The sequence below is a fragment of the Anabrus simplex genome, chromosome 7, assembly GCF_040414725.1.
Source record: "Anabrus simplex isolate iqAnaSimp1 chromosome 7, ASM4041472v1, whole genome shotgun sequence".
Lineage (NCBI taxonomy): Eukaryota > Metazoa > Arthropoda > Insecta > Orthoptera > Tettigoniidae > Anabrus > Anabrus simplex.
In genome coordinates this window covers 235,255,340-235,281,791 of record NC_090271.1, presented here as the reverse complement: position 1 = coordinate 235,281,791, position 26,452 = coordinate 235,255,340, and the positions used below count along the sequence as shown (strand labels likewise).

The window sequence follows — 26,452 nt, the reverse complement described above, 5'->3', positions numbered from 1 at the left end:
GTGTCGTGTGGTCAGAGCTATAAATCCTCTCGGCCGTCATTCTTGGCTTCCTAGACCGGGGCCCACATCTCACCGTCAGATGGCTCGTCAATTGTAATCACGTAGGCTGAGTCGACCACGAACCAGCCCTCAGTTCTAGGTAAAAACCCTAACCTGGTCGGGAATCGAACTCGGGGCCTGCAGGTAAAAGGCAAGCACGCTACTCCTATACCGCGGCGCCGGCTGAAAATATACGTTCGTGTCATCATTTCCCAAAGTTTCCGAAGTTTAATGTATTTCCTATAGCGTTTTAAAATGATGTGCTAGAAATCTCCCAGACTTTTGAGATTTAAGCACTGCTGGCTCCAGTGTCCTGTCACCAATCAACACAGTTGACCACAGAGCGCATAACCAACAGAACAGCCGACATACCGCTCATAGTGGAACAACTCAAAAAATACGAAATCGGAATTATTGCGGACTCTAGCATTGTCCGTAAATTGGTTTCGTTATAGTAAGCAGCAAATTTCCAAGATAGTCCAACATAATCTAGGCCTATAATATATATACTTTTCAAAAGACATCAGTTCACAAACCGTGAATGACCACAAGGATCCTGAATTTGTACATTTTATGCGATGATGACCGAAAATATTAAAATGATTGCTCACAAAGAAAACACTAAATGATTTACCATTAGGAGTAGTATAGCCCACCTCTGTGGTGTAGTGGTTAGTGTGATTAGCTGCCACCCCCGGAGACCCGGGTTCGATTCCTGGCTCTGCCACGAAATTTGAAAAGTGGTACGAGGACTAGAATTGGATCAACTCAGCCTCGGGAGGTCAACTGAGTAGAGGGGAGGGAAGGGGGGTTCGATTCTCACATCAACTATCATCGAAGTGATTTTCCGTGGTTTCGCACTTCTCCTCTAGGTAAATGCCGGGATGGTACCTAACTTGAGGCCACAGCCGCTTCCTTCCCTCTTCCTTGTCTATCCCTTCCAATCTTCCCATCACCTGGAAGGCCCCTGTTCAGCATAGCAGGTGAGTCCACCTAGGCGAGTTACAATTACAGTTACTGGTCCTTCTCCCCAGTTGTATCCCCAGGACGCAAAGTCTGACGCTCCAAGACACTGTCCTTGATGAGATAGAGGTGGGACCCTTTACTGAATTCGAGGATTAAGAAAGAAAGAAAGAAAGAAAGAAAGAAAGAAAGAAAGAAAGAAAGAAAGAAAAGGAGTAATATAAGCGATGATCTGAAATTGGAGAAGCAATTTTTAAGTAACATTTTTACTAACTTAACTCCTATCGAGCAATTTAGTACCACTTGAACTTTATTCTACAGATTAATTTCACTACTAAGGGGAACTTTGTACTCGTTTATCTCAGAACTTGAGTTTTTGAGTTGTGCCACTATTGCAGCGCATGAGCAATACAGGGAGATTAGAGCCTAAAAATAAAACAATATATTTTTTTTTGAATGCCCGTGTATTCGATTTGTTTTACATTTATTATCATTACTTATTTCATCTCAAGCTTGTAGAGTTCTCATTACATCACTAGGAAGTACACAGGCCAAGGTACTTTTACGACTCTCGACAAACCCCCAGCTGAGCCAAGCAATGTGTATCATAATACGAACACACAGTGATGGCTAGCTGCCGTCAGACTCGGTCACTGTAGAACGTGAGACACATCAGCGACCTCTGTCAAAGGACCAAAGACAAACTTGTTGACGAACTACACTTTACCTAAGGACGCCTCATATGGCTGGCAACAGAGTGGCCATATACTGTACCCAGGACTGCACTTTTCAAATGAGGATGTCAATGTGACTGCGGAAAAGCTCATGGTGAAACATATTGCGTATCTATGCTCTCTCCATGGGCGCCCGCAGGATCTTTTCCAGGGGGGGTGGGGCACATTAACAATTTTCTTGAATATAAAAACCAATATAACGTCAGCAACATTAAATTGTTTACAGAAACTTCCAGTTATAACATATACTAGATGACTGTCAGTAATTTCAGTTTATGAAATAATCTGGTATGATATTAAACAATTGAACATCAACATCTTTAGAATTCCAGGGGGGGCAAGTGCCCCCCCCCCTTGCCCCACCCCCCTTGCGGGCGCCCATGGCTCTCTCCATGCGTTCAGAGACAAGTACGGTGTCACAGCTTTTACACATTGATTATTTTGTCTGTACGATTTGCTGTACGTTGCACCGACACAGATAGGTCTTACGGCGACGATGGGATAGGAAAGGGCTAGGAGTGGGAAGGAAGCGACCGTGGCCTTAATGAAGGCACAGCCCCAGCATTTGCCTGATGTGAAAATGGGAAAACCACAAAAAACTATCTTCAGGGCTGCCGACAATGAGGTTCGAGCCCGGAATGCAAGCGGATAGCTACGTGACACAAACGACGCGGCCACTTGCTCGATACACACTGATTTAAAACTGTGACTGCGAACTTGATAAATCTGTATATCTGTGTGCATAATGGCCTGGGAGCGAGCTATAACGTGACTATATCTTCACGTCTATATGACAGATCCCTCAGAGAATGTTTCAGCAGAATGGCATGAACTTCCACTCAGCACTTTAAGCAGAGGTCATTTCATTCTAAGAGACAATTGTATAATCCAATAGGCCCACTGCGGACAATTATTATTATTATTATTATTATTATTATTATTATTATTATTATTATTATTATTATTATTATTATTATTATTATTATTATTAGTGATGTGCGCGAACGACGCCTAGAATCGCGAGAATCGGTTCCTACGACTCCGAGGTCGCACTCAATGTCGCATGTCAGTGTACTATACGCGAACCTTTTCTTGAGCCCTGAGCTCCCTAGTGCTGAATCGGTAGACCTCGGTTATCTTCGACATCCATATTGGCAACCTTTGAAACAAACTATGAATCGCTTATGCATCGCTGTGCGACATCTAGCGTACACTTTACGAACTAGTACTGTTGTTGTCACCGCCGTCTCGATCCTCCTATACTGCCTGCTCTATGCCAGCCTTTTTGCAACTACGCTGCGACAAAATTTATCCGCTAGATGGCAGACATAGACGCACAATGGTCTAAACTTATTCTAATGACGACAGCCTACAAAACACTATGCAGTATGGTCATATGTTCACTGAAGCTCGTAAAATACATCAGTAATAATGGGTCTTGTGGCGATGATGGGATAGTAAAGGCCTAGGAATGGGAAGAAAGCGGCCGTGGCCTTAATTAAGGTACAGACCAGAATTTGCCTGGTGTGAAAATGGGAAACCACGGAAAACCAACTTCAGGGCTGCCGACCGTGGGGTTCGAACCCACTATCTCCCGGATGCAATCTCATAGCTGCGTGCTCCTAACCGCACGGCCAACTCGCCCGGTATTCTGAAAGGGAAGACGTCGCAAGTCCTCGTATTACGCTCATACGCTTGAAGCACTTCGACAATAGGGCACATCAGTTTAAACGAACTCCTGGAGATGCTTCACCAAAGCAACAAAACTAGGTTTTGGGTATCGAACTCCTCCTCTGTCCTGATGTATAATCAGTTCCATTTAGAGGTGTCGAAGCTCTAGGCAGTGAGATGTTGCTGACACAAATGTCACACTCCACCCTCTCTTCAACAACACGAACCTAGTACCCGCAAGCTAGGATTTGATTTCCTGTTTCTAGTTTGATTGGAATATTATCGTCTGGATATCTGAGGTTGTCCAAAATGTCTAAACATGAAGGCGTTTAGTGATTGTCCGTCACAATTTTTATCGCAAGGAATCCACTATCCTCCACGGCTTTAATCACCTTCTGGAAAAAAATCCGCAGCCTCTTTCCAGTCATTCGACCGGGGCAGGAATGGAATGAATGAAGCCCCCATCTAGCAGGGAGGATAGGAATTGTGCCGGCTGGCGAAGCCTGTCGCACCCCTCCGGGGCAATGATTAATGAATGACAGATGAAATAAAATGATATTCGAGAGTGTTTCTGGAATTAAATATCACAGGGAAAATCGGAGTATCCGGAGAAAAACCTGTCCCGCCTCCGCTTTGTCCAGCACAAATCTCACATGGAATGACCGGGATATGAACCACAGAACGCAGCGGTGAGAGGCCGGCGACTACCGCCTGAGCCGCGGAGGCTCCATCAAATTCTGAAATAAGGTGTAAAGGCACAGATGCGAGAGTAATCCGAGGATATACAATTACTTCCTTCATTAGGTCTTTGCCTAGATAAAGCCGACAGCCGCTTTTCTCTCAATTCTCTTCTAGACTGTATTTCATGGAGTCGTATATTTTCTGGCTGCGAACAACCTTGCTGAGATTGGCAACATGGTATACAACAGTTGAATATTTCGGGGAAAGAATCTGAAGTTTCAGTTCTACGAAAAATATACCTTGCACGAACGGAGAGAAACAAGTACTATCTGCGCACTTTTTAGTGATAGATTTACACCCTAGTGCTGAAGTGGTCGAATTCGGTTATCTACGAGATTCGTATTGGCAACCTTTGAAACACAAACTAAGAATCGCTTATCATCGCTGTGCGACATCTGGCGTACACTTTGAGTAGTCGTACTGTTGTTGTTTACACAGCAAAGCCAAACTATAGAATTCATGCTAGGAACACGTTTCGCAACGGGAAATGTTATATAGTATTATATATTCTGTGTGTGACACAGTTGTTTGCTTAAAATAATAAAGGTTTATAAAATTCATATCGATCGATCATATTATCGATTCAATTCAGATTTCATTTCCATTCAGTTGGCAGTATTAACGGAACCCTTCTTACTTCTCCAACGAGTACAAAAATCTATCACTAAAAAGTGCGCATACTATACCAACACCTTAACATCACTTTTGAAATATCTATAAACATAACATGCTTAATTCATTTCACAGTTCTATTCAAAATATATCTTGTACGAACGAAAGTGACCAGACACGTTTACTCATTGTACAAAATAACTAAGGTTTTCACACACATTCATGCACCAATAAAACAGTGCTACACCCACACTGACAGCGAAGATTGTGCGTCTACTGCTGCACTCTTACGGCGATTTGGAGAACTATTGGTAGTCGCGCCTTCCTGTGTTAAACTAGTGGCATAGAGCAGGCAGTATAAGAGGATCGAGACGGCGGTGGTTGTTGTTTACACAGCAAAGCCAAACTGTAATATTCATGCTAGGAACAAGATTCGCATCGAGAACGTTAAATAACGTATGTGTGACACAGTTGTTGGCGTAAGATAATAAATGTTTAGAAAAATTCATATCGATCGATCATATTATCGATTCAATTCAGATCCAGTTGGGAGTATAACCGGAACCGGCAGCGTTCCCTCCTTACTCCTCACCCCGTAAAAATCGGGCTCAAGAAAAGGTTTGCGTATAGTAGGGAGGACAAGACACGAATGTTACTTATGGAGCCGCCATATTGGGTCTTTCAGTGAGCGTAACCAAAGACAAGTGTATTCAAATTTGGAGGATTTACTTACCAAACATTGAAATAAAAACAAATAAACAACTACTTTACATCTAGAATTTAATTTGGCATCTATTGTTCTTGTATATACAACTGTACAACACTTAAAATACATGAATGCATCCCAAGTTATTTGAGTAGAGAACATGAATTTCTTTTTTTTTTTTTTTTTTTTTTTAGAAACAAGAGTCAGCAGAAGTGCTTATGTATTCTCTTTTACATCCATAGAGCTTGTTTTTACCGTGTTTTTTATTAATATCATCTGTCCAAATACGTATTATCGGCACACTTTATCTTGGTGCATTTACATCCTAGTGCTGAATCGGTCGACCTCGGCAATCTTCGAGATTCGCACTGGCAACCTTAGAAACACAAACTATGAATCGCTTAAGCATCGTTGTGCGACATCTGGCGTACACTTTACGTACTAGTACTGTTGTTGTTTACTTTAGAATTCATGCTAGGAACAAGATTCGCATCGAGAAATGTTATATAATGGTATATAATATTATATAATGTGTATGTGACATAGTTGTTGGCTTAGGATAATAACGGTTTAGAAACTTCATATCGATCGATCATATTCTCGATTCAATTCAGATTTCATTTTCATTCAGTTGGCAACACTATCGTAACCGGGACAGCTGGACAGCTCCCTCCTTACTCCTCACCCCCGTACACAAATGCACCAAGATAAAGTGTACCGATAATAATCTCATTGACAGAAACATAGAAATCTGCACGGTCCCTCTGTTATTTTACGATTACACGAAACGTTGAACTTAAGGTACTTAAAGACAGTTGTGTAAATTACCTTCAGGATTTCCTTTATTAAGAAAGTAGTTACCGGTACTACGTTTCTGAAAGGCTATCCGAGCATATTGACAAACATTGAACATCTTGAGTTGGGTGCATTAAATTATGTTTGCCAACTGTTGTTATCCATTCATGCGGTAATTTCTTTGGGTTCTGAGGCAAACTTACCCTTCACATATACAACCAGAGTGATGTTCTTAGCTACTCTTACTAGTTTACGGATAATCCATGCAACTAAATAGTACGAAGTGGTGGTGGCGATAATTGTTTTAAGAGGAAGTACTACTGAATTACCATCCGCTATTAACACTTTCTTTTTAGTATATGTACCATCGAAGCGAGTACGCGGTATTAACAATAATCACAGGAGAAAAATGGAAGGGATGCGACACTTCGTAAAATGAAAGTATCGGCCAAAGAAAGACAAAGGCCCCGAAGTTCGTGAAAATGAATGACTCCCTAAACCTTGAATGCTCTAATACTGTCGGGGTCGGAAAAAAGAAGCGTTGACCAAGGGAGGGCGGATGGGATAGAAAAAAGTGAGGAGCTTAGCAAAAATAAGTGAAAGGAATGCCAGGAATGCCAATGCCGGCGACTTGCAATGAGCACGTGTCGACAGGAAAAAGTTATAAACTGGGCTTCTTTCGACATAATTGAGGGAAGGTGGATTGAAGGAGATCATGGAGAGGGTGAAGCAGGGACGGTTAACAAGATGACGCAGCCTTCTATCATTGGCAGTAAGGTGAGCTTGTGTTACTGGAGAGCTCGTATGTTATGAGTATCAGGTTAGACTGCGCCACTTACCACTCCTGCAAGGACCTCCATTGCCTGTAAAGCGACTGCTCAAGAGGTAGTGGACCATCGCATATTTTTACTGAAATAGGCTGTATTTAAAACATTCTCTGTAAAGCCAACAATACTCCACGACCTTGAGCAGAAGCTGCGAGCACCTCAGTTTTCTCTTTCAGACTAATGGATTATTATATATTATTTCGCTCGCACTTGTCAATCTACACCTTTGTAGCAATCGTCGGGCGATGCTTTCTGGTATCAAAACAAGAAAAGAATGCCTATGAACATGAGCTAGTGTGTTGTGATCAGCCTCAACGTGGACTGACGAATACGCTCGAAGATACCTGGGTCCTGTCGAACAATCTATACACTCTGTTTCAGGTCAACGATGTCGTTAACGGGAGAGAAATACACCACAAATGCCACGTGTCCCGCTGATAAAAGTGTAGTGGGTTAAGGTCAGGAGACCGGGTAGGCATGGAAAGGTGGTGTACAAAAACGGGCGTACATGCAAACCGAAGTGCGCTGGAACTATCTGCTGGGAGTACAGATAGCGTGTTTCTCAAGAACGTCAGATATGGTGAGTCCCTTCAGTCGTCGGGGAGCAGGTATGAGTCAATCAGTTGATCACACATGGCGTCAAAGGTGCAGTTCACGATCAGCGACAACCGTACCAGGGGGATTTGTAACTGCTCACGTGTGTGTGTTATACAGCTCTTCCGAATGTGGCCTCGTCGGTAAACAAAACGGGGCACGGACGAAAACACCTCAGAATGTTAGTGGCCATGTGTAACGCACTGTAGGACCTGTGTTCGTGGAGAGATGTCACCCCCAATTTATGTTACAAATGTATAGATACAGTACGTATTGCACCCCGGTGGAAAATTTTATTTTTTGTACTATGTTTCTCAATATGAAATGGACGGAGCGAGTGGGTACGCGGTTTGCGTCATGTAGCTATCAGGCAACACTATCGGAAGCACTGAAAATGATTTTCCGTAGTTTCCCATTTTATACCAGCAAAATGCTAGGACTGTACCTTAATTATGCCCATGTTCGCTATAAGACCTGTCTGGGACCACAACAGAAGAAGTCTGTTTATGTTTAACCTCGCAGTAATAATGATAGGTTTCTAGCGACACTGCGATGGGACTGGGAAGGTGCATCGTACCCTGTCATTCACATGCCTCGTGTAGAAATGAGGTAACATGCTGCCGCAACAGAGTTTGAAGCGTTTGAACCACCGCCACCCCGAGGGCTCTTAACTTCGGAGCGTAGGTTGGTGACAACGGGGCCCTCAGCTGAGTCCTATCATTGTTTCCACTTACTTGTGCCAGGCTCCTCACTTTCATCTATGCTATCCGACCTCCCTGGGTCAACTTTTGTTCTCTTCCTACCCCGACGGTATTAGAACATTCGAGACCTGGGGAGTCTTTCATTTTCACGCCCTTCGTGCCCCTTGTCTTTCTTAAGCCGATATCTTAAATTTTCGAAGTATCGGTTCTCATCAATTTTTTTGTCTCCGATTAGTGTTATAATATAGAGGATGGTTGACTAGTTTTACTTCTTCTTAAAAAATTAATCACCAGCATCATTGAACCAACACCTCCCGAATGCGAATTTACTGTGCATGACTTGCACTGTGGATCCAATTCTTTCGCTATCGAAAATAGCCCGGTCTAGAATGGCATGCATCGTTCGCCCAGAACAAAGTGCATTACGGCAATTCTAGAGATCAAGAAACTTATGGAGAGGTAGGCGTACAAAGCCCTCTTATTCTACCATACTAAAAGAACATAAAATACAAGGTTAAAAAAACATTTTAAATGATCAGTGTATATATATATGTGTGTGTATGTGTATGTGTGTGTGTTTTCCACAGTGTCTTAACAAACTGCGAGCATCAGAACACCTTTCGTGACCGTGTACTTCACTGTACATACTGTACGTTACTTGTTCATTGTCTGATATTCGATGTAGCCTTTGAGAGAATATAGCAATACTTCAGTAATAGTACCAAGTATATCTAAAATAATGAATGATCATTCGATGATGATCCGCCAGATGAGTAGGGAGTACAGTGGCTCGAGGAGAGAATGAAAAAAAAAACTCCATGGCACTACAGCCCTTGAAGGGCCTTGGCCTACCAAGCGATCGCTGCTCAGCCCGAAGGCCTGCAGATTACGAGGTGTCGTGTGGTCAACACGACTAATCCTCTCGGCCGTTATTCTTGGCTTTCTAGACCGGGGGGGAAAATGAACACATGGTAATTTATAAGTTCCTCCCAGGTTACACTTTCCCCAGAAACAGCTGAACCCTTAGATATAATGTTTGCTGAGTTTCGACATGCGACATCAATCACATTGTGTTAATAATTGAAATATGCTAATATATTAAATGGTAGGGACATATAAATTGTATATAATCAATTGATCACGGAAATTAAAAAAAACCCACTAACTCCAGTAAATCAAATTTTACAAGAGGAACAAAAGATTATTGTATGGCCAAGTTTGTCCGGCCCCGCGGTGTAGAAGGCAACGTGTCCGCCTGTCACCCGGCGGCCCCGGGTTCGATTCGCGGCCGGGTAAGGGTTTTTTAATTGTTAATGATTAATATCCCGGGCCTGTGCACTGGGTGTTTGCGTCGTCCTTAACGTTCCTTTCCTCACATTCAACAACACTTTCCACTTCCGCAATTACACTTACACGCAGGTTCCTCTCATGTGGTGAAAGGAGCGGCAAAATGTCTGCAGAGGTCGACGCCACGAACAATATTTTAAAAAAGGCCAAGTTTCCCATTATATCATTTTAATATTTTTTAAATTGCTGGGCTACCCTAATATAAACAAACTATGAATAATCAAAGTAATAATAGTTGAATAGGATTTTATTTAAAAAAATTATATGGACCTGTAATTAGGTGGTTTTTGATTTCCACAGTGTCTTAACAAACTGCGAGCATCAGAACACCTTTTGTGACCGTCTACTTCACTGTACATGTACGTTACTTGTTTATTGTCTGATATTCGATGTAGGCGTCCAGCTCCATGGCTAAATGGTTAGCTTGCTGGCCTTTGGTCACAGGGGTCCCGGGTTCGATTTCCGGTAGGGTCGGGAATCATTGGTTAATTTCTCTGGCACGGGAGCTGGATGTATGTGTCGTCTTCATCATCATTTCATGCTCATCGCCACACCTGCGAGCGTCATATCAAAAGGACCTTCACCTGGCAAGCCGAACTTGCCCTCGGACACTCCCGGCACTAAAAGCCATACGCCATTCAATTTCATTCCATTTGATGTAGGCTGCACCAAAGTTATACACCCACATCTGCCTGAAGTAAAATTCATCACAAACGTTTGTGATGGGAACGAGAAGATTCTCGCCTTCTGTTGGCATGCGATAGTGCTGCCAACTAGTGGTAGAATATTTATGGAAAAGAGAAACTCGCTAACTCCATGGAATAAATCGGTTTGTGATTTCCACGAAATAATAAACATCTTTTCCAACATAATACTCAAAATGAGGTCCGGCTTCATGGCTGAATGGTTAGCGTGCAGGCCTTTGGCCACAGGGGTCCCGGGTTCGATTCCAGGCAGGGTCGGGAATTTCAACCATAATTGGTTAATTCCGCTGGCACTAGGGCTGGGTGTATGTGTCGTCTTCATCATCATTTCATCCTCATCACGATGCGCGGGTCGCCTACGGGCGTCAAATCAAAAGACCTGCATCTGGCGAGCCGAACTTGTCCTTGGGCACTCCCGGCATTAAAAGCCATACGCCATTTCATTTACCCAAAATGACAAAAAGTAGCGTTAGATGGATTTTGATTTCCATGACACAACTGTTGCAGTCTGGAGCCACTCAGAGGATACCAAGGTGAAGATATAGAGATCCAACTACCCGGAAACCTCACAGTCTACGACATCGACTGGCTGGCTGTGTGGTGTGTTCAGTATCGACACAACTTTGGGCACGTTATGATCCCTAAGGATCTGGATGTACCACCGGCTCTGGGACAGACCAAGATCACGGTAAGTTCTCTTTGACTGCTTCTTGCCTGACCTTGCTTGTGGTGCTGCTTCATAATTCACTGAATGCTTTACCACAGTCCTCCTCGCAGGGGTAGTATTTCCTCATATTGGTGACAGCCATGCCACACCAGTTCCTTGATAACAAATTCACTCACCAGTCCCATGGTAACAACTTCGTGACACCAGTTCCTTGATAACAACTTCTATACACCAGTTCCTTGACAACGACTTCACTACATCATTTCCTTGATAACAACTTCATTACACCAGTTCCTTGACAATAACTTCACTACACCAATTCCTTGATAACAACTTCAGTACACCAGTTCCTTGATAACAACTTCATTACACCAGTTTCCTGATAACAACTTCATTACACCAGTTCCTTGACAACAACTTCACTACATCAGTTCCTTGATAACAACTTCATTACACCAGTTCCTTGACAACAAATTCACTACACCAATTCCTTGATAACAACTTCACTACACCAGTTCCTTGATAACAACTTCACTACATCAGTTCCTTGATAACAACTTCACTACATCAGTTCCTTGATAACAACTTCATTACACCAGTCCTTTGATAACAACTCCATTACACCAGTTCCTTTATAACAACTTCATTACACTATTTCCTTGATAACAACTTCACTACATCAGTTCCTTGACAACAACTTCAATGCATCAGTTCCTTGATAACAACTTCACTACATCAGTTCCTTGATAACAACTTCACTACACCAGTTCATTGATAACAACTTCATTACACCAGTCCCATGGTAACGACTTCATTACACCAGTTCCTTGACAACAACTTCACTACACCTGTTCCTTGATAACAACTTCACTACATCAGTTCCTTGATAACAACTACACTACACCAGTTCCTTGATGGCAACTTCATTACACCAGTTCCTTGGTAACAACTTCACTGCACCAGTCCTTTGATAACAACTTCACTACATCAGTTCCTTGATAACAACTTCAATACATCAGTTCCTTGACAACAACTTCACTACACCAGTCCTTTGATAACAACTTAAATACATCAGTTCCTTGACAACAACTTCACTACACCAGTCCCTTGATAACAACTTCACTACACCAGTTTCTTGATAGCAACTTCATTACACCAGTTTCTTGATAGCAACTTCATTACACCAGTTCCTTGATAACAACTTCATTACACCAGTCCCTTGATAACAACTTCACTACACCAGTCCTTTGATAACAACTTCACTACATCAGTTCCTTAATAACAACTTCAGTACATCAGTTCCTTGACAACAACTTCACTACACCAGTCCTTTGATAACAACTTCACTACACCAGTTCCTTGATAACAACTTCACTACACCAGTTCCTTGATAACAACTTCATTACACCAGTTCCTTGATAACAACTTCATTACACCAGTCCTTTGATAACAACTTCACTACACCAGTCCTTTGATAACAACTTCACTACATTAGTTCCTTGATAACAACTTCAGTACATCAGTTCCTTGACAACAACTTCACTACACCAGTCCTTTGATAACAACTTCACTACACCAGTTCCTTGATAACAACTTCACTATACCAGTCCTTTGATAACAACCTCACTACACCAGTTCCTTGACAACAACTTCACTACACCAGTTCCTTGATAACAACTTCACTACACCACTTCCTTGATAACAACTTCACTACACCAGTTCCTTGATAACAACTTCACTATACCAGTCCTTTGATAACAACCTCACTACACCAGTTCCTTGATAACAACTTCACTACACCAGTTCCTCGATAACAGCACCGACACACTCATTCATAACCATCTACCTGTACAGCTCCTCGCTCTTTCTTGAACAAAACCGTAAGGCTTTGTTTGCTGCTTTGCTCGGTCTGATCACCTCCAGCTTACATCACAATTGAGGAGCTGGGTGGAATAACGAGTTTTTCATTGCATATTCGTCAACAAACTTTTGGCAATACCAATGTGGATGATATATCAAACAAAACTGCATATTCTGTGCGTTATAGTCTGTAAATCAAACTTCTTTCTTAACTCGTTACTGGAATAACTGCTTAGCGGACTACGATGTCACCTTCTATGGAAAAATATTGAATTAATACTTTCTAAGTCTGCCTAGTGTACGTTAAGTCGCTATTCTACCCAGCTCCTCCGTTCCATACTAAATATATTCTTTCAATTACCATGTTAAATGTTCATACTTAACTTAGTACTTAGTAACACGCTACTGTAGATAGCCTTTAAACTATTCTTAAAAACGTGTGCATTATGTGTTCCACATGGTGTTCCGTATATACTGTAGATTTACCAGAGCTTTGTTTCATAAATTCTAATCTGCATGACAATCACAAGTTGGTAAATACGTATCGGCAATTCTACTTTGACAAGAACTAAACCCATGAAGAAACAGGAGACAAATTGTGTTCCTTTATACTTCGACAAATATTTATAAAGATGACAAATATCTCAACTGACGAAAATTCAAGTTGAGACACTTGGCATATTCACAATTCTAAAACAAATGAGAAAATTCATTGTTCAATCGTTTATTAAACATATTTCACCAATTTATCCGCAATAAATATAATAATAATAATAATAATAATAATAATAATAATAATAATAATAATAATAATAATAATAATAATAATAATAATAATTAGAACAGTAACTTTAAAGCTAATACTTATCCGGCATCAAAATGTTCGTATTTCATCTATGTCCGAAATCTTAATCACTATCATACGTTTAACAGGAATGAAATTAAAAACATTTTCTTCGAATTATCCCAATTCTGGGGACACAGGAAGTACCCAACCCGGAAGATTAAAGGTCAGGTGCCCTTACTAACGTGACGCATTTTCTCAGGCGAAAATTCCAACCTGGGATCGATCGGTTTTCGAATCTCGGCAATACGGCTGTAAAGTCAGCAGCAGATGATAAATACAATGTAATGGTACATATATATGGCTTGAGAAAACTTGAATAGCTAAGCAGGCTTATCTTCATCTGATGGCTGGTGTGTAGATGTTTCCTTTCAGGGGCTCAAGTTTAATCCTTTACCTCTTCAACTGTATATCAACCATTTACATATCCTCATGACGTCAAGCTTACTCTATACAGTACACGAACGACGTCCACTTGTAGTGATATAATGTCCAGTTGAAATCCTCCTGCAATGGGCCAATCGTGGATGATGAGGACGCAGAAGAGAAGTTATAACATGGCGTTTCAGTAAAGTTTAGGCTATTCCTCAACATCTGCAGATCTTTGCGACTAGCTACGGGGATCATGGATTACCGGTAGCCTCTCTTCAATACCTGTCCTTTGTCTTTGGGCTACACAGACACTAACCCATGGTGGGCAGGTGAAGGACTCGCCGTGAAATGCACAACTTTCTAGCAATTCAAACTGCACTACATTCATTACGGTATAAAGATAAGCTACAATACTTAAGCATATTTTTTCTTCTTCCATGTTTTGCATGGCGTGTTTTCTCCAGAGGAAGCATCGATAGGCAAGAGCAGCAGTCGGAAGATCAACTGAAGACTGGTCCACCTAACCTCATTATTTATTATTTGTAAACTAATTTCTGGTGTATAAGACTGTATGACGTTTTAAATCAATAAATACATTGTAAAATATATTTTAAGTTAGTTCTAAGTCATGCAAATGGACACACGAGTAAATCCATAATCCTGATACATGAAGTCATCATAATCATGAAATAAGAAAATAATTTAAGAAAAGTGTGCTTGTGATAAAAGTAATTCAGAAACCGCATAGGCTCACTCAGTTCGATGTCTTATGGTTTAATAAATTAAGAAATATCTCAAATGTTAACACAATAGCCGAGTGCGTTTATAATTATTCATCTTCGAATACTTATTCATTGCTAGATTTCTTCCATGTATGGCATCTTCAGGACGAATTATTAGAGTTTATTAGTTTGGATCGAATATGACTTTATAGTGTGAGTGCTGCCAACCCAAGAAGTTCAAATTAAGCTATTGTCCAGGTGGAATGATACTACATCCCTCTGTAGGATACGAACAAACAAAGAAACAAATAGACATTTGAAAACCATTCCTTTTACTGTAAGGTGCGTGAGTCAAATATGAAAGTAAATGTGATGATATTGGCAACACCTATTGAGATGTTTTCAGTGATAGTGACGCTGGTTGCGATTATCATGATATTCATGATCTCGACGACCCTTTACTCTGTAATTTTATTTTTAAATAATGAAATCACTTCTAAATAAGTAGAACAAGTGATTATTTAAGTCAATATGCCAAATGTACATCAGGTGATGCGATTATACTCTTCACAATATAAAACCATATAATACAGTTATTGCATGATATCAACTTCATATCCGTCCGCCTCCGTAACGTAACGGTTAGTGTTATTAGCTGCCGTCCTCGGGGGCCCTGGTTCGATTCCCGGTACTGCCAGAAATTTAAGAATGGCAGGAGGGCTGGTATGTGGTTGAAATGGTACGTGCAGCTCACCTCCAATGGGGGTGTGCCTGAAAAGAGCTGCACCACCTCGGGATGAGGACACGAGTTTACTTTACTTTAACTTCATATCCGTATTGGCAATTGACAATATTGTACAATTGATAATAGAGTTCAGTAGCGCAAACACCACTCTCTTCCAAATGTACTGTATGAAGATAACTTCAAACTTAGTTCAACGAATATCTTCAGATTTAACGTATTTATCACCACCGACAGCAGATCACCGGTTAGATAGAAAACCATCCCTAGTTCAATATTTCCATGAGACGACAATTTAGAAAATATACTAATATCTGAAAAATCTTATTTACTTTCAAAAGCATTGATTTTGCCTAATGCACAACCGAAATCAAAATCATTATTTTGATGTTGTTAAATGTACTTCATCCTCATCATCACTCGCTGAGCTCATGATGTAGCGCCATCAGCCTTTCTCAAAGCGCCCTGCAGATGGTTTCCTGCCCTCTGCTTTCCCTTCCGTGACGGTTTTCTCAAGATATCTCCTTCCCGCCTCACATCATCGCCATAAAACTGGACAATTCTTTCGTTGATGCCTGAAGAAATTCCTCAATGAGCGATGCGTTATTTCAATTTGTATGCAGTATTCTGCGCCGAAACCACATTTCAAATTCATTAATGCGATTCAGGTCAGTAGCCTTCAGTGTCCAAGTCCCACAGCGATATGAGAAAACGGAAGGTTCTCGACCAGGCGTACCTTCATGTTATTTATTATTGCCTGGTTTTGCCGGATTTTCGTGAGTTTTCTTATTGCAATTCATTCTAGAGTGATTCTTCTATTAACCTCTCTGTCTGAGACCGCGGTGTCACAGATTGTTGATCCAAAATCGTTCACTATCTCCATATCTCTTAACCGACAGGTGCACTGAATCTGAGCTGCTCAATCAATTGGACTTACTCCGAGTTCTTTCGAGCGTTTCTGGAAGCTCTTCGTCACTGCTGGCAAAGAGTTGTCAATCTTTCTCTGCCTCTTAACGAACTATAAAATGCTTTCCTGGGGGTGTATTAAATTATTAAATTATAATTTTATGGAAACTAAGTAAAAGAAAGTTAGTTTCCCAAATCCTTTGTCAAGTCAATATCCGCATCACTCCTTTGTTTTAACGACCGAAGTCGTAGAAAGTGGCTCGTTGAACTTCATGGTCCGTGGGAAATCGTCTGCCCCATAGAATTTCAGCAATTACAGTAATGAAAATGTTGCTCTAGTTCAAACTTGTTTGAGAGACAACACACAATGTTCGCCCAGAACCTTGGCCGTTTTGTAACTATCACTAAGCCAGGATTCCTTTTCACCAACTTTTGCGCCATTAATCCGTAGAACTACAAACTAATGGATATATGTTAAGATTTTTCTCCTTTCTATTATCCTGACCACCGGGCGAGTTGGCCGTGCAGTTTCCCATTTTCACACCAGGTAACCAGGCTGTACCTTAATTAAGGCCACGGACGTTTCCTTCCCACTCTTAGCCCCTCCCTATCCCATCGCCACCATAATACATATATGTGGCGGTGCAACGTACAGTAAATTGCAAAAACAAAACAAAAATCCTGATCAATATGACCAATATTAAATGTTTTACTCACCTCATAAAAGTGAATTCAGGAAGTTCCAAGCAAGACTTGTCAGGTTTCTCCCTTGCGGGGAAGCACTGAATTATCTCGCTGAACAAGAGATCTGAGTGTGTTCCTTGTACACTAGTTTAAGATTTTGTTTTTGTGATATAGTAGCGGCTCATAGAATGACTGTAGCTTGCTCGTGACTAACACTCTGTTGTTGTTGCATGCCTCTCAGCCTCCATGGTGGTACAATCCCGTAAGTAGAACACTTTCTTATCATATTTAACTGTAATTGTGCTTTGAATCCTAATCTAAATTGTCTTCCTTTCTCCACTCAAATCAGCCTAATCTTTAGAATATTACACCTCCATGACACTAATACATTTAAATATTCTATGAATAATTTTGTTCAGAGATAATAGCATGCCCTTCCCTCCCCACTCCTCCTCGCCATCCTCGTCTTCCTCCTCATTTGACTATGTTAATGTTACTTGGCTAATTGTGTGTCTAGTAAAGAATGGTATGTGATTCAACGCTTTATTTCATGTCAATGTGTTCTTTTGACTCAGTTTTCAAATGTTAGAATCTGAAGGAAAACATTAAACAAGAAAGAAAAATGATAGTAATTCTTACTTACTATCACAACAAAAAATACACGTCTTCTAAAATAGATTTGCGTTTAAAAGGTAGACCTTTACAGGACACTTTATTTCATATTCCATGGTTTACTATATCATATCACCGCCTTCACAATATTCCTATATGACGAAGTTAGTCATTATTTCCTGTTCAAATTCAAGAGAACGTAACATATTGTAACATGATAATTATATCCTAGCTTGATATTTCAGAAACTTGCACATAACATTATCCCGGTTGTTTTAATACAGCAAAGTCATATGGGGGGGGGGGGGGGGACAGGTCTTCATGGACACTGTATGTTAAATCAAAAAACATAGTTATTCAAATTATTTTATTTATTGCAAAAACGTAAATTATGCTGCTTGCTGCTAAGAGTACATGTTAAAAGAAAAACAGTATGGTTCAAAGCCTTTTCGTAAAGACCGCGAAATGCTATGCATCCCAGATAATGCAATGAGGGAAATTTCAATCTCGGTAGCAGGAATTTGTCACGATTTTACGACATCACTTATATAGTATATATCAAATGTCCTACTGTTCTTGATCTCTTATAAATGAGGACCATTCAAAAAGAAACAAGCTGGACGCTATAAAATTAAAACTGCTGAAAGGATCGTAATACAATGGCTTGCGGAAGAATGTGTGGTTCCTGCAAGAGCGCTGAGGTCCTAAACTCGCCGCTGAAGGGACATGGGTGCACACCACATGAAGACAGAGCGAGATCGTGCACGCATTGATCGTCCAGTGCACCCAGTCGTGCTGACAACAGTGAAATGGAGGCTTCTAGAGAAGAGCAAAGGGGTTAAGAGCGTTTCCTAACAGCAGAACGAGTGAGGGGAACAAAAACTGATGATACAAGCGTACGGAGAACACTGCATGTCCGTTGCAAGTGTCAAGGCATGGCACAAGTGATTCAGGGAAAGACGAATGTCGTTGGCTGATGTTGCACGCTCTGGAACGCCACACTGCATTACCGATGCCATTGTCCAACAGGCGGATGCCCTCATTATACAAGATCGGCGAGTTACGGTAGCAGCCATTGCCGCAGAGGTCAGCGTGAGCGCCGGAAATGTTCACGCCATCATTAAGGACAGACTGAAATTTCGCTAAAAGTGCGCTCAATGGGTGCCTCACAGTATTCATCCAGCACAGGAAGCATGTCAAATGGACCTCTCTGTTGAACATCTGATGCGCTATGCCAAGGAAGGGGATGAGTTCCTGTCACGAGTGGTCGCTGGAGACGAGACATGCTGTTTTCACTTTGAACTGAATCAGAACGGCAAAGTCTTCCGTGGAATCATGCAAGGTAGCTACAACATAAAAAAACCCAAGGTGAGCTAGAGAATGCTCTGAGAGGCAAACAATTTACCTCGGACGACGACATCAAGCGGTACGTTCGGAACTGGCTCACAATGCAGCCCCACGAATTTTACGAGACGGCCAATCACCACCTTGTGTCGCAGTAGGACAAGTGCCTCAACAGTGCTGGGCAATACTTTTGAAATAACGGTGCAGGTTTTCATTTTACAGCCTCCGGGTCGTTTCTTTTTGAATGGCCCTTATACTACTTTCCTACTTTTTATCCTCAGTTGTCGCACCATATTATGTTTTGTCCTTGTGGCAGCCCTGATCATTTTCAGGAAGCTAATGAAATAAAATGTAGATCACTGGTAAATGAATGAAAAGAAAAACAATTGTACCGACACATCTCTATGAAGCATTACAATAACCAGTAAAATGTCGAGCTCAGACAGTCACTCAGATGACAGATTTTCCATCAGTCTTGTAGATTTTCTTAATGTCAGAGAACTTGGAAATCTATCCAACACCTCCCTTGGTAAATTATTCCTATAAACAAATCTTTGCCTCATTTTGTCCTCTTGAATACTAATTTTATTTTCATATAATTACCTTTCCCGTTTTTAAAACTCCGCTCAATATTATTCCATGCCATTTCCTTACTAACAGCTCGGTGCATACCGCGATGTCAAGCTGTTTACTTCTTTATTCTCAGCCCAAAGTTTGTAACATTTTCGTAACACTGCTCCTTTTTCGTAAAACACCCAGAACAAATCATGCTGTATTTCTTTGGAATTTTACCAGTTCTCGAATTAATTCTAGTGACGGTCCCATACAATGGAGCCATACTCTAATATTGTGGTGTTTCCAGCGACCCAGTAACTTATATGCCTTTACATCCTTACTACAGCCCTTAAATACCATCATAACTTGAGCCCGGATTTTTATGCATTAATAGGTTAGAATGCAAACTTACTGCAGCGAGTAGCAAGTATAGCCTACCCACACAACGATTATGCTATGGGGTTTGCATCAACATTAGGGGTACGCCCATCAGAACCCCTGTAATTTAATTTACTCTTGCTACATTATGGAAGAGCGGATGGCCGACACGTCCTACTAACCAAATTGGTTTGCAATCTAACCTGTTGCTGCATAAAAATCCGGGCTTTAATCATAACCATATGAAAAGTTTCATAAACGTTATTTACAATCCTGTTTATGTGTTTAACCCATTGACGATCTTTCTTTATAATAACACCTGGTTACTTCCATTGATTCCCATGAGGTACTTTCACCCTATCAACACAGTAATTAAAAGTGAGAAGTCTTTTCCTCTTGAAACATTACAACCTGACTTTTCGCACCACTTACCATTATACCACAGTGTAATAATAATAATAATAATAATAATAATAATAATAATAATAATAATAATAATAATAATAATAATAATAATATGCCTTGTCCCGTTTCTCCACGGCTCAAGTATGCGATGTAATGAATCTTCGTAGCGAGTTTTTACGACCGGAGGTCCTCTTCAAAGAAGTTGCTGAGAAAAATGAATTACGTTATACAGCATAATTCAGCTGCCCCTTCAAATGTAGTTTTATGCAACCCACAATATTCATTCCGTCCAGAAAACATTTACCCTGCCGGTATGCTCAGACAACACAACCAGATATCTTGGTACTTACCGCCTCACCATGATAGGACGCCGTAATGTTATACTCGTATTAAACACTGGAAGACATGCGTGTGCCTTCTAGATCATATGAACCTGACACTCCGGCGAAACACTAAATTGATATTGTGACCGCAGTAAACCTAATACTTGCTATAACCTTCCCAGTATGCCGTATGGAATCGCAGTGTAGTTGGTAAAGGCGTAGCGGTGCGGGCTTGCATGTCAGGTGGGAAGTTGTCACGTGGGTGAAGTTTACAAATTTTTTAAATATTTGTTTAATACGTACCGCACGCAGTGTAAGTGTAACCTTTCCGGTGTACACAAACACAAAATTAAAACATGATGATAGTAATAATAATAATAATAATAATAATAATTAAAGTAATGAGGTAGAATAATAATGTTCAGACGCGATCAAATAATATTGAAAACATACGCACGATTAACACATGAAAACAACGGAAAGTAACTATCAGGTTGGGTAACATGACGACTAAGGAACGGAGAAGGGAAGCGGTTGGGACCATACCCAGGCGGTGAGAATGTATTGGCATTGCTGGTGAAACGAAATTAGTTGTGATTCAATTCGAATACAATTTACTGAAATAATAATAACGATAAAATAATATTACAATCGGAACTTACAATAATAATAATAATAATAATAATAATAATAATAATAATAATAATAATAATAATAATAATAATAATAATAATAATAATAATAAAAGGAAATTACAATTGGAGCCATCAATGACGCAAATTAATGTTAACATAAATTTAAGAAGAAACATAGCACTGAACGTACAAACTTCACGGTGCTAATTTTAAATAACATAGAGAATTTATCATCATCATCTGCTTACCCTCCAGGGTCGGCTTTTCCCTCGGACTTAGCGAGGGATCCCACCTCTACCGCCTCAAGGGCAGTGTCCTGGAGCTTCAGACTCTTGGTCGGGGATACAACTGGGGAGAATGACCAGTACCTCGCCCAGGCGGCCTCACCTGCTATGCTGAACAGGGGCCTTGTGGAGGGATGGGAAGATTGGAAGGGATAGGCAAGGAAGAGGGAAGGAAGCGGTCGTGGCCTTATGTTAGATACTATCCCAGCATTCGCCTGGAGGAGAAGTGGGAAACCACGGAAAACCACTTCCAGGATGGCTGAGGTGGGAATCGAACCCACCTCTACTCAGTTGACCTCCCAAGGCTGAGTGGACCCCGTTCCAGCCCTCATACCACTTTTCAAATTTCGTGGCAGAGCCGGGAATCGAACCCGGGCCTCCGGGGATGGCAGATAATCACGCTAACCACTACACCACAGAGGCGGACACATACAGAATTAATTAGTAAATTTAACAACCTAACTGCGTTGAAAAGTAAGAGTACACGCTCACAAATAAGACGTAAGGAAGGAAGGAAAAGCTGGAATAATAAACATCTTAGCACAGAGCCCGTTCAGGAAGCAACCTTTTCAAAAACCCTTCTGAATAAGGAGCTCGTCCTGAATGAGAATATGCTAAGAAGACACTGAATTACGAGCGTCTCCGTGGCTTAGACGGCAGCGCGTCGGCCTCTCACCGCTGGGTTCCGTGGTTCAAATCCTGGTCACTCCGTGTGAGATTTGTGCTGGACAAAGCGGAGGTGGGACAGGTTTTTCTCCGGGTACTCCGGTTTTCCCTGTCATCTTTCATTCCAGCAACACACTCCACTATCGTTTCATTTCATCTGTCAGTCATTAATCATTGCCCCAGAGGAGTGAGACAGGCTTCGGCAGGTGGCACAATTCCTATCCTCGCAATAAGATGGGGACTTCATTCATTCCATCCGTGACCCGGTCATTGACTGGAAAACAGGTTGTATGTTTTCATTTTATATAAGCAATGTGAACTTATAATTAAAATTGGTGTTTGATTCTCATGATTTTCACAGTTAAGTAACCAGGGTCACGACTCGGAAAGGATTGGCTGTGGTCTGTAGATAACCCACCATTTACCCATTTTAGGGAGAGGGTTTATGCAAAAGGATTTGGTCTCGATTCCTCATCAAAAAGTTGAGAAATGTGGAAACAACATCTCTCGAGAGGCATTTTACCCTCACTCAGCCTGCACTCAGCTATACGAATGGTGTAGCTATATAGGCTTTAATTGAAGAGATAGTAGGTTCAAATGCCACCATTGGCAGTCCTAAATATGGCTTTCCATGCTTATTTCCATTATCAGACCCGGTAAATGCCAGGACTGCAGCTGAATTTCACTGCATTTCAAGATTCTACTCTTTCTCATCTCACCTTCACCGAAAATGTGCAGTCTTGAAGTGCTGCTGAGACGTTAAAATACTAGAAAAACTGATATGAGTGTATGGACTCAAAGGTAACCAGGCATTCCACTTGGTGTTATAGCATTATTTCCTAGGACTCATAGGTAACCACACATCCCACTTCATATTACCTTCTACTTTACACTACCCCATGCCTTAACAGAGATAGCTTTATTTTCTAGGACTCAAAGGTAACCAGGCATCCCCCTTGGACTTGTCTTCCACTTGCCCAGGCTTTAACAGAGATAGCATTAATTCCTAGGATTCAAAGGTAATCATGCATCCCACTTGGTATTACCTTCCACTTTACACAACCCCACGCCTTAACAGAGATAGCATTAATTCCTAGGACTCAAAGGTAACTAGGCATCCCACTTGATCTTGTCTTCCACTTCCCCAGGCCTTAACAGAAATAGCATTAATTTCTGGGACTCAAAGGTAACCAGGCATCCCACTTGGTATTATCTTCCACTAGCCCAGGCCTTAACAGAGATAGCGTTAATTCCTTCCCATACCATTCAACAACTTCTCTGGATCCTCAGCAGATTCAGAATGAAATAAATTGCTTACCAGAGCCAAATTTATTAGCAGTCGTTGTGCGTTTGGGTTTCTTCACCTCTCCCCCCACTCCCCCACTCCCTGATGATCACTATACGTGAATAGAGCATGTAGTAGTTTGCCCCTCGGCCGCAGACGAGCAGCACAACTCCAGATCCTCGCGAGGAGAAGCCCACCAATTGCCGGTCGTTGCTTGGCGACAGACTCCAGGTGCAGTGGGAGCTGCAAGGGGACATGGTGCAGATCCAGTTGGCAGCCAGGATGAGAGAGGACCAATGGATGTCCTTTGGTCTCAGTGGGGAGCAAGGAAGGTACGTGCATCTCAGCTTACAACTTAACCTAGAACTAGAGGTAGATAACTCCCAGGTGACGGTGACTTCTGTTTCCACACAGCCACCCTCTGTGCCAAGTGGTGTCCAAGCTCAGCTCGCCAATCTAACGATAAGCTGTGGGCCATAAGGATATCAACATTTTAACACAATTTCCACTGCAGACTTATGATCCCCGTATGGTTGAAAGACGGAATACAAAATCAAGAACGTTGCAGCATTTTAATTTAAAACAGGTTGGACTTAACGACAAGACATTTTATTTTCATATGTCACAAAAAATGTCCATCACCATGATTTTCAAAAAATATGTTCCATTCCCTACGCATAGATTCGTATCTAAGATAGCAACATGCACAGTTCAAAAATATTCCTGTCATTCAACTGCATGCGGTCAGTTGGTGCGTGCTCAATGTATGCATTTAAATCAGTTGATATGCTTCCTATTTTCCAAAGTTACTCATTAAGGCAGAGCACCTTCTGGTTGGTCAGCATTATTGGTCAGAGGACCCAGTCAGCAGTGGAAATATACTTGCTACAGAACTGTTTTATCATCTCGTCCAATGTTACGCTTCTTAGCTAAGATGTTTTAAATATTATGTTGTGTATTTACCATACGTTGTGATAATCACTTGACATGCTTTTGATATTGATGTGCTTGTTGTCCCTCGTGATATACTATACAGGGTATAAATGACAAATGTTGATTGATATTCACATACCTGTTGAATTATTTTTGCAGTTACCTAACTGTTGATGTGTTTGAAACATCGCAGCAATGATCTCAGCAACTGAATATATTGTTGTAATGAATACAGTATGTATTAAATTATACAGTACATATTTTACTGATTCATCTTCTTATTAAACTAAATACACCTTTACTGCCCTTTCGTCAGCTTCTGCTTGCTGGCATGATGATATCTGAAGAATATATTTGACTAATTTTGATGAATTGTTAGTCTAGTGATTACACAGACGTGTCAGGTGAAAGTAAATAATCGGGATGAACCATAACACCATAACATTAAATCAATTTGAGATGGGTAACAGAAGAATGGAGATCCAACATAATAATTATAATTTTGTGTGGCTATTTCTAGCCGAGTGTAGCCCTTGTAAGGCAGACTCTCCGGTGAGAGTGGGCGGCATCTGTCATTTGTAGGTAACTGCGTGTTATTGTCGTGGAGGATAGTATTATGTGTGGTGTGTGAGTGGAGATCCAACATAACAGTAAAGGAAGGAAATCCTGAATGTGATAATTCTCACTCCAGGTACATGACACAGCTGCCTCCTGTTGTTCGTCATAAATTTTAAGTTAACTTTTATTCCAGTCGGCCTTTGTTGTGATATGCAAGTGTTGCCAAAATATGAGGCTTGTGATTTTACTCCCTTTGGCCTGTAAATATTATTACAAGATCTTTGGTTTTGAGTATATGTAAATATTACACCTGCAATCAATATTTGTGTGTATACTCTCGCGACACTTTCATAGACCTAGGTACACACAACAGCAACTCTCTTTGAAAATAATGTGAATGGTATGTCACCTTGCATATAAGTTTAAGTGATTTGAGTTTGATTAACCCTGGAAAGTTACATGTTTGTGGATTTGATATCGTATAAAGAAGCAGGCACACTCAGTAAGTCTAAGTATGCAGAGAACAAGCGTTGAACAGTAAACTTCAATAAAACCTTTCTGTTGCTGAACTCTCTTGCACCATGTAGCAGACATATGTATAACACTTTTACAATGATAAAAATTTCATATTTTGTGATACTGTGATTTTATAAGAAATGGAATATGTTTTAAAGGATGGCCTAATTCTAGAGTGAGTGTCTCTCATCGATTGGTCAGTAGAAGTGCCCAGTTTAGCACCTCCCATTGACTCATCACTCCCCGCTCCGCAGCATACCAACAGGGACAGCACTTGGCTCACTTTATCTGTGCGTGACATGAGAATAAAATTAAGAATTAAGAAAATAAGAATTAAGAAAATTAGTAATTAAGAATTAAGAAATGAAGCTAGTGCCTTATGACAGGAGATGCTGGAATTGAATGGTTTCAGTTTTAAGACTTTAGTAGCCCACCATGCTGAGCTATTCGAAACTCCAGCTTCTTGTCCAAGTCGTCTCGGGGATTTTGTAAGCATATGTTCTAATCCTTCAGCGATTTCATTTACTTTTTCCCCATTATGATTTTTGACACTTTGCTTCTTATCGAGTAAAGAACCAGTTCCTCTCAATTTGTTTATGAGTTTCCTCATGGTCTCTCTATGCGGATGGCGTACACCTGGAGATTGTCTTAAAAATTGCCTAACGACTTCCTGCAAGACTCTCTTTTTACATAATTACTGTACATTAATACCCTTTCCTCTACCGTG

At 40.9% G+C, this 26,452-nt stretch overlaps 1 protein-coding gene across 1 annotated transcript in view; it reads left to right on the top strand.

Annotated features, from left to right (window-relative positions):
* LOC136877074 (protein Skeletor, isoforms B/C) overlaps positions 1–26,452 on the top strand; it is a 421,284-nt gene that overhangs the window by 349,808 nt on the left and 45,024 nt on the right. Inside the window, exons 6-7 of the mRNA XM_067150891.2 lie at positions 10,942–11,122; positions 23,875–24,050. Of these exons, the coding sequence (XP_067006992.1) occupies positions 10,942–11,122; positions 23,875–24,050 (357 nt within the window). The remainder of the gene's footprint in view (positions 1–10,941; positions 11,123–23,874; positions 24,051–26,452) is intronic.